The sequence below is a fragment of the Anopheles ziemanni genome, chromosome 2 (assembly GCF_943734765.1).
Source record: "Anopheles ziemanni chromosome 2, idAnoZiCoDA_A2_x.2, whole genome shotgun sequence".
NCBI lineage: Eukaryota > Metazoa > Arthropoda > Insecta > Diptera > Culicidae > Anopheles > Anopheles ziemanni.
In genome coordinates this window covers 31,155,853-31,173,232 of record NC_080705.1, presented here as the reverse complement: position 1 = coordinate 31,173,232, position 17,380 = coordinate 31,155,853, and the positions used below count along the sequence as shown (strand labels likewise).

Genomic DNA, 17,380 nt, shown 5'->3' with positions numbered 1-17,380 from the left:
GACCCGTGTGAAAAAATGGTATTTCGAATTTATTAACTACCAAATGATCGAGTGCCGTGTAGTTATAGAGGCTTAAAAGAAAAACAACAAGAATAGGACAACAACAAAATAGGATCTTTAAACATTAGGACAATTTTTTGTTTTGCCGTTTTGAATAATCAATGCAATGATCACACTTTGCCTAAATCACGATAATTATATAACGCGGGATCACGATATAGAAGAATTTCTTGGAATCTAAAAACATCTATCGGTTGCAATGAGAGCTAAATATGAGATAGTAATTGGGTCTTTATGCAATAATTCCTCTTAAGCCTCAACGCCAGACTACAATAAAATATAATGGTTCCGTGCAAGCAAATATTTACAATAGAATGGATCGTTTACAAAATAGCATATTAAACGCGTTTACCTCTGGCTGAACGGCGAATTGACCACGCGTCAGTTGTTGATTGTGAATTGTTGAGTGTTAGACCTTGTTTTACTCTACTGTTAAAGGTAAAAAAAGATGGGATAGATATTTTCCACTTTCAATCAAATCTTCAATGAGGCTTCGTTTTTAAATATGCTTTACTGTTTTTGTACTGTTTGATGAATAATTTCATTGACCAAATAAATTACAATACTCACTAAGAAATGTAATTAGTAGATGTATTCAAAAAAATGATCCAACTTTTATTTACAAAATAAACTCCCCATCGTAACGATCTTTTCGGGCGACTCGAAAGTACCCTTCAGGAACGTGGGTTGAGCTGCCATATTGCATTTTTTTTGTTTTGGTTTACGGCACCAGTTCTATTTACGAACAAAGAGCCCATCGATAGCGTAGATCGACGTAGTGTCGCTATAACAACGATCGCTGATCAAGCAGTTGTTGAATCAAATATGCCCCTTAACTTGTGGAACGTGGGTTTTCTCTTTGCTCTTTTCGTTCAACTGTGCGTTGGCGCCCCGAATGGGTAAGAACTATTATACAACGGAAAATAAGGCTCCGATTCGAGGGTAAAATGTTTTAATACGATCGTTCACCACGTAGATCGCCATACGATAGTGCAGATTTTAGTGAAATCTCAAATTCAATTCGTATCGATGAAGTACCCGAGTTCGATCTTCTCATCTACACACAGCGCTGGCCCATAACGGCCTGCTACGAATGGCGTGAGCATAATAAAGACCACATTTGCGGCCTCCCGGATCCCGAAACCAGCTGGACAATACACGGCATCTGGCCGACCAAGCTAAACACTGTTGGGCCAGCCTTCTGCGATAAATCTGCCGTGTTCAATGTGTCGCAGCTGAGCGCGATCGAGCAGCAGCTCGAGCAGCACTGGATCAACGTTGAGAAGAACAAACCAACGGATTCTCTGTGGGAACACGAGTGGCTCAAGCATGGCACTTGTGCCGCACAAGTCGTTGAACAGTTGAACACTGAAGCCAAATACTTTGGCCAGGGTCTCGCCTGGTTGGAGCAGTACTCGGTCGGAGCGGCATTCGCCGCGAGTTCCGCGATCAAGCCGGGCTATAACTACAGTCTCACGGCGATGAACAAAGCCCTGTACGATTACTATGGGAAGGATCTGGCAATCGAGTGCTACCACGATTCGAAGACTCATCTACAGTTCCTGAACGAGGTTCGCATCTGTTTCGACAAGCTCCTGCAGCTGACCGATTGCGATGGAATAGTGGGATTGGAACGGATCGCATTACCGAGCTCGCGTGTCGCTACGGTTATTAGCAACTGCAACGTCGGCAAACCGATTTTCTATCCTGCGATGGTACCCGAGAAGCCGCAGAGTGGGGACGTGGCTCCGGAAAAGCTTTTCCAAATGCTTTACGAAGTGTCCAACACACAGAACGGCGAAGGTGCAAAAGAATCTTATGAGTTTGTTGAAGTAATCTTCGCTTGAACACGTTTGCATAATTATAAGGTTCTACTAGAATAAAATGATTTCCTAAATTTCATCTGTTCACGATTGCGCATTCGGTGCATAAATTGTAGAAAAATAGAAAGAATAAAAACGAATTCACAAATAATTGTCACCAACTCCGGCATTCAGATAGCCCGTTTCTTTATATCGCAATAGATCACAAATAGGCCGAAACGAACCGAGAATTCATCGATACATTTAAAATGCTAGCAGCTCGCCGACGGAATAGATCTAGGGGGCCTTCGTGACGATCAGTACGGCGTTCGGTACCAGACCCAACTTGTCCAGTGGCATATCGTACTCCTCGTCAGTGAACACTCGCTTTGGAAAGTTAGTCATCAGTCCGAAGGCTGTGTCGGGCGACTCCATCTTGAGCTGCACAAACAGTCGCACGGCTGCAAGCTGCTCGCCGGCTTGGAACGTTTGCACCATCTGACTGCCGTCCATCATTCGCAGGGCAATCTTTGCGGTGGTGTAACTTTTTGTCTCCGTAGCTGGTTTGGGAGTGGGTGGGGTCGTGGACGAGGGAGTTGCTACTGGCGGTGGGGCAGTGGTTGACGTTGGTGAGACGGCAGTAGTCTCTCTGTAAAACGAAAAAGTAAAACATCCAGCTTGATTAGCAATTGAAGAAACAAACACAATAGATTCCCCAAATTACCCTCCATCTTTCGCCTTTCTGGCCGCCCGATCGGATTCAATCTGTGCCCGCACTCGGTCACGGGCCTGTTGCGTTTCCAGCTTCTCCCTCCTGCGCTGGTCCATCAGTTTCTTCATCTCCTGCTCCTCCATCCGGCGCTTGGCTTCGAGCATATCCTTGCCCGACTTGATGCGCAGTCGTTCCCGCTCCATCGCTTCTTTCTTTTCGTTTTCCTCTCGCTCCTGTCGCTTGCGGCGCATCTTGTCCTCCAGCAGGGCCAGCTGTGCCTTCTTTTCCTCCTCGGTTAGCGGCTTCTTCTCTTCGGTAGATTCCGAAAAGCTACCGTGCTGTGTTTTTGCCGCATGGAATTCTACCTCTTCCTGAGATTTGAACAGCTTACCACACTCGTCACATTTGAGCGACTTTGCCACGGGCGTATCCTCCGTTGTGCTGCTCGATGATTCGGGTGCCGATTCCCCGCCAGCGGATGGGTTATTTCCCTCGGCCCCCGATGCCGGTGGCAGAGGTTCGTCGGCGTGAGCTAGGAGCCATTCCATGGCCTGCTCGACACCTTTATGGTTAGTCACTTCCAGTGCCCGTTCCCTGTAAAACGAAAAGATTATTATAAATGTACGGTTTAATTTGGACACTGCTCGGGGACGGTTCTTACGCTTTCTCCTTGGGAAACCCCATGTCCATGAGCGTTTGAATATCAGACATAGCTAATTGGTAAAGACGGTTCGGGTTTGCACGCAAAAATCGAAGTAAGATATCCTTTCTACAGTCTTGATTATGGACAGTTTTTTTTCTAAAGTTCATCAAAACACCGCAGCTACACGTCAGATTGACAAATTGATTAAAAGGAATGTCAGGATGTTTAATTTGTGGATCTACAACCAATGAGCTTAATTTAATTTCGTTTCTAAGTGTGTATAGTTAAGTATATTAATTTTAAAAATTCTACACGAAATTACGGTACATGAACGGTGGTAGACAGCAGCTTTTTGTATTGTAGAAAGTGCAAAACTCTCGTTTTTGAAAGCAAATTTGACAAGAGCCTTACTAAACTGTCAAGACCGCGCCAAGACACAACAAATCGACACGGAAAATATTGACGTGTAACATTTCGGAAAGTGTACAGATGAAAAACTAGTGCTGCAGAAGCTAAGGGCCATCGTTCGCCGTCGAGGAAATTGATTGCACTCCCGTCGCCAGCATGAATTTCCTCAAAAGTGGATTACAGACCGTGCTCGGTGCTCAACAGGCCAATCAGGCTCCCAGCGGCGCCGAAACGGTAGGTTTGTCTAACCGTGATGCATTGCATTGGAACGAATATGACTCTAACTGTCTGGTGGACATTTTAGGTGGAGCTGCTGGTGGAACGGGTAACGTCTTCCACTCTACTGGATGACCGCCGTGATGCCTGTAGGGCGTTGAAAGCCCTTTCGAAAAAGTATCGCATCGAGGTTGGCATTGGCATGAACGCGATGATGCAGGTGCTGGAGACGGACCGATCGGACTGTGAGATTATCGGCTACTGTCTCGATACCCTGTGCCATGTAACTTCGCCGGAGCAGTTCGAAGAGGAAGAAGACAACCCAAACGTAACGGCTAACATTGGCGAGCAGTTCACGGAGATATTCATTAAAAACTCGGATAACGTCTGCCTGGTCCTGAGCTGCCTGGAGGAGTACGATTTCCGGGTCCGTTGGGCTGCCATCAAGCTGCTGACAAACCTGCTCGCAAATCGACCGAAAGAGATACAGGAAATTGTGCTCGTCAGCCCAATGGGTGTGTCGAAGATGATGGACCTTCTTATCGACAGCCGGGAAGTGATTCGAAACGATGCGCTGCTGCTCATGATTCAGATGACGAAAGGCAATGGTAACATTCAGAAAATTGTTGCCTTTGAGAATGCCTTCGATCGCCTGTTAGACGTGATCAAAGAGGAAGGTTGCTCTGACGGTGGAATCGTGGTGGAAGATTGTCTCATACTGATGCTAAACCTGCTGAAAAACAATCCAAGCAACCAGCAGTTTTTCAAAGAAGGCTCCTACATTCAACGGCTAGCTCCAATGCTTGAGCTTGCTCCCGAGCAGGACCAAACGGGCATGAGTCCGCAAAAAGTGTCCAATCTCCACTGCATGTTACAGGTCGTCCGAGCGCTAGTCTGTCCCAGCAATCCGCAACAGGTCATCGGCTCGTGCCAGAAGGCTATCCGCAGTTCCGGGCTGCTTGCAGCAATCTGTAACATCATCATGACCAGCGGTGTTCCGCCGGATTTGCTAATCGAGACCATCAACACCATCGCGGAAGTGATCCGGGGCGACAGCCAAAACCAGGACTACTTTAATTCCGTCATTGCACCGTGCGATCAACCACTTTCGGCCATCGTACTCCTGCTGATGTCTATGGTGAACGAAAAACAACCCCTTTCGCTACGCTGTGCCGTGCTTTACTGCTTCCAGAGCTATCTCTACCGGAACGAAGGTGGACAGAGTGCACTTGTTAAGACACTGCTGCAATCTTCTGAGCAGACGACTACCATCACTAGCGGGCAACTGCTCTGCCGCAGTCTATTCAGCACCGATCCGCTATCGAACTGGTTTGCGGCCGTTTCCTTAAGTCACGCGCTGCTAGAAAATCCGGCCCAAAAGGAGCAACTTCTTCGTGTGGTGCTGGCAACCTCGCACGCTAGCAAACCGGTCTCTTTGCTGGAGCAATGCACGCAGCTCCTGCAGCAGTCAACCGGCAAGTTCCAGAGCAAGGTGGGACTACTGATGCTCTTGTCCGTGTGGCTCAGCCACAGCCAGCTGGCGGTTCGAACATTCCTCTCCATCCCGGGCACGATTGCGTACCTGACGGGACAAATTTCAGCCAACGAACATGGAGACAACGAGTATCTCATGCAGGGTCTCTGCGCCTTCCTGATGGGTTTGTGCATACAGTTTAACGACAACAGCGTGCAGGAACACCAGCGCGAGTTCCTCTGCCAGCTGCTGATCAAACGTATCGGGTTGGACACGTACAACAAGAAGCTGGGCGAAGTGTCTAAGCATGAATGTTACAGCAGGTCGGCGAAGCAGCCCCAAATTCGAGTCACGTCCAACGCCTCCGAGCTGCTGTTGGATTATGAGTTTTGCCGCCTCTTTAAGTCGCTCGAAGCGCTCGTTACCAAAACGGTCAACGGGTTCAACGCCGGTGGAGAGAACATCACCGAGCTGACGCTCAGCCAGGAGGCTTCCGGGTTGGTCGGTCAGTACAAGGACATCATACGCGAACAGGACGCTCGACTGCAGGCACTGCAGCAGCAGCTAGCCGGAGCCGAAGCGAGAATTCGGGAACTGACGCAAGCACTCGAACAATCTCAGGCGAGCAACGGACAACTCCAAGATCAAAACATTTTGCTGAAGGCACAGCTGCAAGCGGCATCTGATTTGCGCCAGCAGCACCCAACAACAAACGCCACGATATCGTCGGCGTCGTCTCCACTGCACGTGTTGAGCACGCGCGATGAACACCATGAAGATCTCGAGAGGCGCCTTGCGATGCTAACGGTTGAGCAGCAAACGGACCGGTCGAGGCTGTCCTACTACGAAACGGAAAACAGCCGATTGCTCGGTGAACTGGAGCAACTACGAACACGGGTCAGTGCGGCCGAAGGTCGAGCAAACGAAACGGGTGGCGATCTCGAGAAGGTCCGCAAGGATCAAGAAGATCTGTTGGAACTGCTCACCGATCAAGAGAGCAAGCTCCAACGCTATCGGATGGAATTGAAGCGGGTCACCGGCAAGTCTTTCGATGAGGATGATGACGAGGAGGAAGAGGAGGATGAAAGGGCAAGTAACGGAACGAACGGAACGCAGGGAAACAAAACGTCAGCTTTCGTTTGTTAACACGTTCAGTTGGACATAACGTTTCATAATAAATAACCAACGACGAACCGCCAGAGAATGTAGCATAGGTTTTGCTTTGTTGCTGTTTTCCGTATTATTATAAATCAACACAATATACCATTGCCAATAAACCTAGTTCATAAAACAAGGAACGTTCTTGACAAAACTTAACGTGTTACATCACATTGGGCATGATATCAATAGGCTCAATTTCGATGTTCTTTTGAGCTTCCCTTAGTCAATAAAGTGCAAATCATTCCATTGTGTTTCGAAGCAAATAAAATTGCAATAGAATGTCTTATTTGTTCAGTGGAGATACATTTCTTTAACGTGTTTCAAATTCTTTCTTTTTTGTCTAAACTCCCAGTAAACACAAAAGCCGTGAGCGATGTCGTTCGTATTCTCATATGTTCTTATTGTTATTCATTCAAATATTTTATTTAAAAAATAGTAAACCTAACGACAGAGCGTGGCATCAATCTTTTGCAGCCAAGGCACCGCCAGCTTCAGCTTTCTCCGATAGTTGACATCGCTGGCTACCGGATTGCGCTCCAAGTACACCGTTGCCAGACTTTTATTGTTAGCCAGCTTGTCTACGCAAGCCCAATCCGACACGCTGTTATCGTTCATCTGGTAAAAAACACATCTTTTGGTTAGTGTAATCCGTGAAAGAGATGATAGTTCTTACACGTGCACTTACCCAGAACTCTTCCAGCGCACCCAGATGCTCGATATTTTCGATGCGCTGCACGCGATTCTTCGCCAGATCGAGCGTTTCCAACAGCGTGTTATGGTCTACATTTTCAATCTTCTCAATGCCATTCTCCGAAAGGTACAGCTCGGTAAGGTTCACCAGCTGGTCCAGGTTCTCGATCTTCGTTAACCGGTTGCACTGCAGACTGAGGCACTCGAGCTTGACCAGCTTATCGAGGTTTTGGATTTTCGTTATCTTATTCTTGCCCAAATAGAGATGGGTCAAGTTGGTTAGATTATCGAGGTTTTCAATTTTCTGTGAAAAAAAGAACAAGAATTATTACTTACAAATTTTTGAGAGATTTGAATTCAACACCTACCCTGATTTTATTATCACCCAACTCGAGCATCGTAAGGCTTGTGAAGTGGTCCAAATTTTCAATGAGTGATATGCGATTGGCGCAAAGAAACAACTTTCGCAGGTTGGTCAACGCGGAGAGGTTTTTAATCTCCTGCAACCGATTAAAGCTGACATCCAACATTCTTTATAGAGCAATTGGAAAACGTAAAGTATTATTAGAAAATGTATGATATTACAGTGGGCCAGAATAGTAACATTTAAAACTTACTCCAAATTAACCAGTTGATCCAGGTTTTCCAGCTCCGTTATTTGATTGTCGTACAATTCCAGTTCGATCAGCGAGGTAAGATGATCGAGATTTTCGATTTTCTTAATCAAATTCCATCGCAAATATAACCTGAAATGCACATTGGGGAATACCCAGGTTACACCATTCATTATGACTCACCGCGGTTCACTTCTCCGCTTACCTTTCCAGTCTAGTTAGTGGTTCCAGGTTTTCAATCTTCGCAATCCGGCCATGGTTTAAGTCGACCTCGGTCGTCTCAGGGTCGATTGTAATTACATCTTCCATCTTTACGATCTCATTCTCGGGCACCACTCCGGCACCCGGAGGACGTTCTTCTTCCTCGACCGTGGGAGAATCGGCACGCTGTTGTTCTTTAATGCATATAGTGAGGAAACAATGTTAATGGCTGATGCAGTGCACGGTTTACAATCAAAAATGGTCCTTACCTTCATTCGAACTCATGTTTTGTGAATAATATAGTTGCCTTAGTGAACCAATAATATTCGCGTTTTTTACAGATGAGGCTTTCAAGAGGCGGCACCGCAGGAGAAGCACGTAGGGGTGGCTGGGGTAATACGCACCCCTGGGGCAATACGCACCCTTTCAAATTTCCCTTGAAAAACGAGTTTTGGACGCGTAAAAAGTAGTCACCCTGTAAGATCAAACTAAAATATGGTCACCCTGTGAGTTTGATACCTCTACATCAACAGAAACGCGAAATAAACGCAAAACAAAATCATTCTCAGCTCAGACAGTTTTTGTTATAATGTGACGTACCATTCCGCTAAGGAATATTAAGTGCAAAAACCGATATTTGCCCACGAGGAATACGAAATTTAGTGAATTGAGAATCAGTGCTTGAGACTGTTCATGAAAATTTCGGGAAGTATGCAGATTTACTCATATTTTAGTTGAAAATGTGTTCAACTATGAATGGGGGCAATATGCACCCAGTATGTCGGGGTAAAATGCACCAGTTTGTAAACAAACTATCTTCATTTGACAGTAGATGTTGCCTCTTTGTTGTGGTGCGTATTGCCTCTTTGTTGTGGTGCGTATTGCCCCTTTGTTGTGGTGCGTATTGCCCCTATGTTGTGGTGCGTATTACCCCTAGCAAAGGTGCGTTTTGCCTCAACCAGATACTGATCGATCAAAAATTGAAGTTTTTCAAAACTGAAAAAATTACGTTTTTCTTAGCGAAAAAAGCAAACATTCCTGAACTGGTAACTAGTTTAAACCTTTATGAATCCTATTCAGTGATAAAATCAACAATCAAGAACCAAGTTGATAGAAAATTTTATAGTTTTCCTTAAGGGGTGCGTATTACCCCATCCACCCCTAAATGATCATAAAAATTTCCTACGACGGTTGACAATTGTAAAAAAAGCCAATGTTTTGTTTGGGGTAGTAGGCCAAATGTTGGTTTTTTTTTCACTCGGGTTAACTACAAAACATTTTATTTTTATTTTTATTTGAAAATATACGATTTGAGATACATAGAACTAAAATAAAAATCATTTAAACTCATTCGTTACCGAGGAATTTTGATAAAGTTAATAAAAGCCTCAATTGTTTCGTAAATTACATAAAATTATTCATTTTCTCTGCGCAGTCAACAGGGTTAGCTTGCAACTTTACGCTTGCTATAGTTTTTCACCGGGCATTTTTGTCTCTATCCCAACGAGCAAAAGTAACTGTGAAGCACCCGATGAATAATTGGCTCAATGACCCACCCAATAAGGCTCCATCAAGCAGTTATACATCTACTATTTGAACGACCTATTCATCCGTGTTGTCAACATTAGCTGGGTGTTGTTTATACCTTGGAAGCTGAGATTGGTAGTTACCCAACGAGAATTTTTGATGTTATTCAGGTGTAAAAGAATTCTCTACAGAACTGCCCGCTCTTGTTCTCAGAATTCTTTTTACACTTCTTTTGCAGCAGATTTCCTATGCAATCTAGATGTAAACAGAATTCCGAAAAGAATACGCTGTTTACACTTGCGGTACACCTAAAAACAGAACTCTATTGACAACGTGGCTGTACGTTTATAACACATAGTTTCTGACTATATGTGGCATAAAACGTATACCCATTCGAGGTAGTTTGTATGACCTAGGTTCAGGATATCTTTTCTTTCTAAAATAATTATTTTCATGCACGAAACAATTTTTTTTTTGTATTATGATTTATCGATAATAATAATATACCCAGTTGACAAAAATTCAACTTTTTTTGCAGCTGTCATGTAGTTACAGCAAGTTTTTCCATGGCAGATTGCTGAGACTCTTGCTGGAACTACATAGTACCAGCAACAATTTAAATTTCTGTCAGCCGGGTATACACATCGTCCGGTTCGGCATATCAGGCATCGTCCGGTTCGCCAGCAATCGTCCCGGACCTCCTTTGGTTCGTGCTGGTTAACAACGACCACGGATCGTAGCACTCTCCTTCGATGTACGATGTGTAGCACCACTCCGTCATGTCCAGTGAAAACACCTAGAACGCGTTGATGTTCATTTCACACCGCTTCTTTTTTCATGTCGAGACACTGAAATGTGTGAAAAGCGCGGACAAACCATCATCAGTAGTAACTCTCTGCTGTGGGTTGTTACACACTTACTTACTGGCTGGCTGGATCTATGCGCCGCTATCCTGCCACCGATGCTATGTGACTCCCGGTAACAACCGGTGATGTACAACCACCACCGATAACTATGCCACTGCGTTTCATTGTAACAAGTCGGTCCATTTCGTACACTACAAGGTTATAACAAAAACAAACACCAAATGGGATGGGAAAACACGGCCTGCTAGTTGGCCAAACTTTCACCTTTACAGTAAATAAACAAAGGTTTGACAGCTAGTTCTTCTCAAAACACTAGTTTCCACCAAAAACCATTGGTTGGTTACGAAGTGTACATGTCACCAAAGCCTACCAAAAATCCACCTTTGGTAGGTTATGAGGTGTACAATTAAAAAAATCTTACCAAAAATACACTTGGCTAGGTGTTTTTTTGATAGACATATACACCTTTGCTAAGAAAGTGCAGCACGGTTCTCCTTGGGGAACCAATGAGTTTGGAAATGGCTCGTGGGCCCCCTCATACAGCACCCCCTCATACAGCTCCATACTCGTAAATCGGAATCAATGAGTTGATGTATCACCTATTGCATATACTCAGGTATATTGTCGCACAAGAAGTGTAGACACGACCGCAAAAACGAAGGCCGGGACCTCATTTACTCTTTTACCAAAACCTCTTTTTCAACAACACCAATTGTTTTTATATAAATTTGGACGGCTGGACTGGACGGAGGTTGTATTGTAGTCGACAGCCGTGTCGAAAAAATTGATTATATAAAATGTATTTGTAATAAACTGTATTTCAAAATGAATATGATAATCAGCTACGTGTATCTCCACCTTAATAAACAAGTTTGGACGACATTTTGTACATTTAACTATGTTTGAACCGGTTCATAACCGTTCATCTGACAACTCGGGACCGTTAAATTAAACAGGATTTGAATATTCGCACGCGTGTTCTCATTTTTAATAGTTAAAACGAGCTTATTAACAAGCGTTGAACGAAAATTTTCAATTAGTTAAGTTTTACCTATTCATAGTTAAGTAAGATATGTCGTTCCTTCTTCAAAATAAGATCAATACACTTGGAAAATCAGGATAATTATTTATTGCGCTGCTGCAACGGTTGTAGCGTTTCCCCTCCGCATGTTCATTCTACATCAAAAAGAGTCCTGCAACGTTTTAACATGCAAAGGGGAAAACTTCAGAAAATAATGTATCATCATTATCTTTTGTTACGAAACATCATTATCCTGACTCTCCATGTTGCTACTATTTAACAGTGTAGCAGAACGGAAAATTACCCAAGGAGAACCCTGCTGCACTTGCCTACCAAAGGTATCCATGCCTACCTAAAAGAACCTTGCCAAGTGTATTTTTGGTAGGCATGGACACCTCATAACCTACCAATAATTTGTTTTGGGAGGCACCGCAGTGGAAAGAGGTACTGGCTGTCAAACCTTTGTTTGTTTACTGTTTACTGTGCAAGTCTGGCCAACTAGCTGCGAGTTAAGAATAACGCTTTCGCGGGTTTGGGTGTCGGAATCGGAGTGAAGTTTATTAAACAATGTGTTAAACAACATCATGAAACAAGGTAGGAAAAGGGCAGGAAAGGAAACAGGATGAGACGATGACCCTTAGCGACAGGCGCCGAAACTGCAACTCAGTGTTAATAGTTGGTCGGTGTCGGTTGGACATCACGGCGATCATCGGTTGTTACCGGGTGTAACATAGCATCGGTGGCCCGTGTCCGATAGCAGCGCTTGGATCGACCGACTCGGGGTGGTTAACCGGGGCCGGGTTAACTCGCACTAGACAGTAAGTACGTGTGTAAGAACCCACAGCAGAGAGTTCTTACTGATGATGATTTGTCCGCACTTTTCACACATTTCAGTGTCCCGACAAGGAGGAAGAAGCGGCTTGAAATAAACATGAATGCATTCTACGTGTTTTCAATGGGCATGACGGAGTGGTGCTGCACATCGTACATCGAAGGAGCCTGCTACGATCCGTGGTCGCTGTTTGCCAGCTTGAACCAGAGGAGGCGTCGGACGATTTCTGAACATTTCCCCTGATTGCCTTCCGAACCGGACGATATGTGTATAATATTATCGTTGTATCAAAATAATAAAACAATCAAAAATATTTTCCTGCATGAAAATAATTATTTTGGGAAAGAAAAGATATCCTGAACCCAGCTCATATAATCTACTACGAATGGGTATACGTTTTTTACGCGTATAGCCAGAAATAGGTGTTATAAACACGTTGCACAGTCACGTTGTCAAAACAGTTCTCTTTTGCGGTGTCCCGCAAGTATCAAGAGAATTGTTTTACCCTTCTTTTCAGAAGTGTTTTACATCCAAAATTGCATAGGAAATCTGCTGCAAAAGAAGGTGTAAAACACTTCTGAAAAGAAGAGCGATCAGGTCTCAAGAGAATTCTTTTACATCAAAATGACGCCAAAATTTCTCGTTGGGTATGTAAAAACGATTTGTAGTGTCGCGAAAGATTTAAAGAATCTGCTGCATTCGTGGATTAAATGCACATACTATAGGGTTGGTATGATATATTTCCGGTAGAATTCAAATCATTCAACATGTGGCGTCATCAGAAATAATTTGGCTTGAGATTTCTTTTTTGGGTAATCCGAAATTCAACCGTCATTTTGTTTGGTTTACGCGCTTCTGGCAACTGTCAAAATTATAACAACCGTGGGTTCGCTCACCCCAATAATTGCAGCTACCTTGCCTACGCTCGCGACTTTTTAGTCGAAGATATCGATGCGAAACGGCATTCTTGCATTTAAGGCTCCGCGAGTTTCTATACAAGGAAAGGCGGAAATCGAACAGAACAACGGGAAAAACATAGTTAAACGCGGAAGTAACATTAGCGCACACTGGCCAACGCAAGGGCGAATAAATCAGAACCTAGTGCTTTGTGCACCGCGTTATCAGAAAAGCTTACCCGAGTGAAAAGAAGTGAAGCAGTCGTCTCTTCGATATCGTGAAGAAAAAAAGGTTGAAGTTCGTTTCAACTTTTGTCATTTTGAGCAAAAGTGCTGAAGCAGAGTGTTTGGTGGTGAAAAACCAGACGTGATACTCATCACGCACATTATCGCTTGCTAGGCAAAGCGAAGAAGGTGCTGTTAAAGAAGGGCGTGTAAAGGGAAATTTAATTGAAAATGGAAGCACTCATCCCGGTGGTAAATAAGCTACAGGATGTTTTCAACACCGTCGGATCCGATGCCATCCAGCTACCGCAGATTGTTGTCCTTGGCAGCCAGGTAGGTTACTACGATGCAGGATACGAATGTCCTGTTTGGGCTTCGAGAACGAGTGCCGGTTTTCTGTTGGAGAAATTATGTAACAACACACAATTTGGACCATCGCTCATCGTATTGACAACTAAGAATAGCGATGCGCATTGTGACCAAATGCATTAGCTTATCTGTATTATTGTTGGATCAGTTGTGCTATCTTGGTGACTAATTTTATCGTATTTCCATGTCCTTTTACGATCGTTTTTCCAGAGCTCCGGCAAGAGTTCCGTGATAGAGAGTCTCGTTGGACGAACGTTTCTTCCCCGGGGAACCGGTATTGTTACGCGTCGGCCACTCGTTCTGCAGCTCGTGTACACTCCACTAGATGACCGCGAACACCGTTCGGCCGAGCAGGGTACGGTGGCGGTGGAAGAGTGGGGACGCTTTCTGCACATCAAGAACAAGGTGTTTACCGATTTCAACGACATCCGGTGTGAGATCGAGAATGAAACGGATCGGATGGCGGGAAGCAACAAGGGCATCTGCCCGGAGCCGATTAATCTGAAGATCTACTCCACGAAGGTCGTTAATTTGACGCTGGTAGATTTGCCGGGCATTACGAAAGTTCCCGTCGGGGATCAGCCGGAAGATATCGAGGCGCAGATAAAGGATCTTGTGCAGAAGTACATCGAAAATCCAAACTCGATCATATTGGCCGTAACGGCGGCAAACACGGATATGGCCACCAGTGAGGCGCTTAAGATGGCGAAGGATGTCGATCCGGACGGTCGGCGGACGCTGGCGGTGCTGACCAAGCTTGATCTCATGGATGCCGGTACGGATGCGATCGACATTCTCTGCGGACGAGTGATTCCGGTAAAGCTGGGCATTATTGGTGTGGTAAACCGCTCGCAACAGGACATTAACGACAAGAAGGCGATCGAGGATCAGCTGCGTGACGAAGCGGCCTACCTGCAGCGCAAGTATCCTACGTTGGCAACACGAAATGGTACGCCTTACCTGGCCAAAACGCTCAACCGTTTGCTAATGCACCATATTCGTGACTGTCTGCCGGATCTGAAGACACGCGTCAATGTGATGGCTTCGCAGTTCCAGTCGCTGCTGAACTCGTACGGTGAGGATGTTACCGACAAGAGCCAATGTTTGCTGCAGATCATTACCAAGTTTGCATCCGCCTACTGCTCTACGATCGAGGGTACGTCGAGGAACATTGAAACGACGGAACTGTGTGGTGGTGCGCGCATTTGTTACATTTTCCACGAAACGTTTGGCAAAACGCTCGACTCCATCCATCCGCTGACGGGGTTGACGAAGATGGACATTCTGACGGCAATCAGGAATGCGACCGGACCCCGGCCAGCGCTGTTCGTGCCAGAGGTAAGCTTCGAGCTGCTTGTAAAGCGTCAAATCCGCCGTCTGGAGGAACCGTCTCTCCGTTGCGTCGAGCTTATCCACGAGGAGATGCAGCGCATCATTCAACACTGCGGCACGGAGGTGCAGCAGGAGATGCTGCGTTTTCCGAAGCTGCACGAGAAGATTGTCGACGTAGTAACGCAGCTGCTTCGTCGCCGGCTACCGACCACTAACAGCATGGTGGAAAATATGGTCCAGATAGAACTGGCGTACATCAACACGAAGCATCCGGACTTTCACAAGGACGCCGCGCTGGTGCCCAGTCTTATCAAGACCGACTCGCAGGACCAGTGGTCGATTCACCATCAGACGGGCAACCCTCCGAGCAGGCGACCGGGAACGAGTCGGCAGCAACAGCAGCTGGCGCTCGTCGAGAAGATGACCAACCACCAGGATCCCTCATCGAACCATCAGCACCAAAACCACGTTGCCGAACAACCGGGTAGTTGGTTGGGAAGCATTTTGCCACCAAACACCGAGGCCATGATCGGCGGAGGTGGCAGCGAGAGTGGCAACAGTACGGCCAGTAATACGCCGACGCACGGAGTGCTTAGCCCGACCAAACCGGTCAACCTGTTGCCGGATGTTCCGATGCACCATTCATCGCGTAAGCTGACCGACAAAGAGCAGAAAGATTGTGACGTTATTGGTAAGTGGCCCGAGAAAGTCCGAGCGAGATTCAGTGAGCAGAACCACCACCACAAAAGAAAGTCTGGAAAAACGATATGTAACCAACGAGCTTACCTGGTTTTGTTGTTCGTTTACGGTCCGTTGATAATTGTAGCACTTGATAACAGACACCGTGTTTGTTTCAACTTATGTTTTCCCTTCAGTTTTACTTTCGTTAACGTAGGCTGGGATTCACGTATTCGGTATGCGGAGTTTTAAAGCTGTAGAAATCCATGAACGACTCGATTAACGTTGAATTCATTTGCTGTCTAATATTAACCTTTTTAAATCCACTTTTAAATTGTATACCGCAAGACGACGAGAAATTAAAAATTAGCATTCTTTGCATGAATCATAAAGATCATGATTTAAACGGTAGACTTCAGAGAAAAGTTTTCATAAACAAATTCGCCTGCAGTTTGACGGTTGCGTTTCAATTTGTTTTTCTTTAAAACAGTAGGAAAATATTGTTTCATTATATTTCTTCTTATCTTTTTGTTTCAGAGCGTTTGATAAAATCGTACTTCTACATCGTCCGAAAGTCCATCCAGGATTCGGTCCCGAAAGCCATCATGCATTTCCTGGTCAATTTCGTCAAGGACAACCTGCAGTCGGAGCTGGTAACGCATCTGTATAAATCGGACTCGGCCAACGAGCTGCTGAACGAGTCGGATCACATCTCCATCCGGCGCAAAGAGGCCAGCGATATGTTGAAGGTGAAGAAAATTGTCACTTTGCCGCTAGAAGCGCTTTTATTTAATTTAATTTAAATATTTTTTTTTTTTAATTTCATTCCTTTCTCCGCAGGCTTTGACCCGGGCCAACCACATTATCAGTGAAATCCGCGAAACGCATATGTGGTAAGCGTGTCGAGTATCGTAATGACTGGAAACTAAATTGTCACTACAGACCACACGGACATGATGTTTGTCGGGGTGGGCCATCCGAGGGGTACATTAGTTTCCGTTCACCTCTTCAAAAGTAGCATCTACCTACACGACCCGGACAAGCTGAAGGATTAGCGAAGTTAGTCAGGCTGTGGTCGCTTCTATAGATACCTAACCACATTAACCTTCTTTCAACTTTCACGGAAGGGGACAAAGCTAGTGAGGAGATTAAATGATATTGATATTGTTGTTGGAGTCGGGCGCCGGATGAAAGGAGAACACGTTTTGTTTCGGTAGTTTTATAGCATTCGCGTCGCATCTTTGACCCTAGCTCTTAGCATCTTTTCACGCCATATGACGAACGGACGTGGACACTACTATTGCCGTACCTAAAATCGTGAGAAGAAAGCTTTGCTAGGACTTAACCCGGAGGAGGAAAAGTGAAGATAAACCCATTCAATGGAATTATTCATTCGTAAGAAATGTTAAATTATGATATACCTACTTACATAGTGTGAAAATACCTTAAAATGGTCACACCGGACGTCGAGAGTGACACCCGAGCGAGGAAATAACCAAAATAGTGAAAAATTAAACGCAACTAGACGTAGATCGGCCACATTATTGTTGAAAACAGCACAACACACAAGTCACATAAGAGCACCATTTATCTTTGCATTTTCTCATATTTTGTACGCTTTCTTTCATGCGTTTTACTTTTGGTCGATTCGCA

At 45.0% G+C, this 17,380-nt stretch overlaps 5 protein-coding genes across 5 annotated transcripts; 3 read left to right on the top strand and 2 right to left on the bottom strand.

The window, feature by feature from the left end:
• The first annotated feature begins 839 nt into the window (after positions 1-839).
• Positions 840-1,907, top strand: LOC131293377 (ribonuclease Oy). The gene is made up of 2 exons (XM_058321456.1): positions 840-959; positions 1,037-1,907. The coding sequence occupies exons 1-2, from the start codon at positions 886-888 to the stop codon at positions 1,905-1,907; spliced, it is 945 nt and encodes a 314-aa protein (XP_058177439.1). The 5' UTR covers positions 840-885.
• Positions 1,908-2,033: 126 nt separating this feature from the next.
• LOC131294878 (UBX domain-containing protein 1-B) lies at positions 2,034-3,366 on the bottom strand. The gene is made up of 3 exons (XM_058322931.1): positions 3,236-3,366; positions 2,587-3,168; positions 2,034-2,511 (listed from the first exon to the last, which is right to left on the bottom strand). The coding sequence occupies exons 1-3, from the start codon at positions 3,283-3,285 to the stop codon at positions 2,160-2,162; spliced, it is 984 nt and encodes a 327-aa protein (XP_058178914.1). The 5' UTR covers positions 3,286-3,366; the 3' UTR covers positions 2,034-2,159.
• A 355-nt stretch (positions 3,367-3,721) lies between these two features.
• LOC131283589 (general vesicular transport factor p115) lies at positions 3,722-6,695 on the top strand. The gene is made up of 2 exons (XM_058312781.1): positions 3,722-3,859; positions 3,930-6,695. Exons 1-2 carry the CDS (start codon positions 3,782-3,784, stop codon positions 6,459-6,461), a joined length of 2,610 nt encoding a protein of 869 aa, XP_058168764.1. The 5' UTR covers positions 3,722-3,781; the 3' UTR covers positions 6,462-6,695.
• Positions 6,696-6,852: 157 nt separating this feature from the next.
• On the bottom strand, positions 6,853-8,266 carry LOC131293376 (protein phosphatase 1 regulatory subunit 7). Its single transcript, XM_058321455.1, has 6 exons — positions 8,251-8,266; positions 7,986-8,175; positions 7,784-7,912; positions 7,535-7,697; positions 7,162-7,470; positions 6,853-7,091 (listed from the first exon to the last, which is right to left on the bottom strand). Exons 1-6 carry the CDS (start codon positions 8,264-8,266, stop codon positions 6,918-6,920), a joined length of 981 nt encoding a protein of 326 aa, XP_058177438.1. The 3' UTR covers positions 6,853-6,917.
• A 5,019-nt stretch (positions 8,267-13,285) lies between these two features.
• On the top strand, positions 13,286-17,349 carry LOC131282873 (dynamin-1-like protein). Its single transcript, XM_058312416.1, has 4 exons — positions 13,286-13,681; positions 13,928-15,740; positions 16,265-16,476; positions 16,568-17,349. The coding sequence occupies exons 1-4, from the start codon at positions 13,580-13,582 to the stop codon at positions 16,622-16,624; spliced, it is 2,184 nt and encodes a 727-aa protein (XP_058168399.1). The 5' UTR covers positions 13,286-13,579; the 3' UTR covers positions 16,625-17,349.
• Positions 17,350-17,380: the final 31 nt, after the last annotated feature.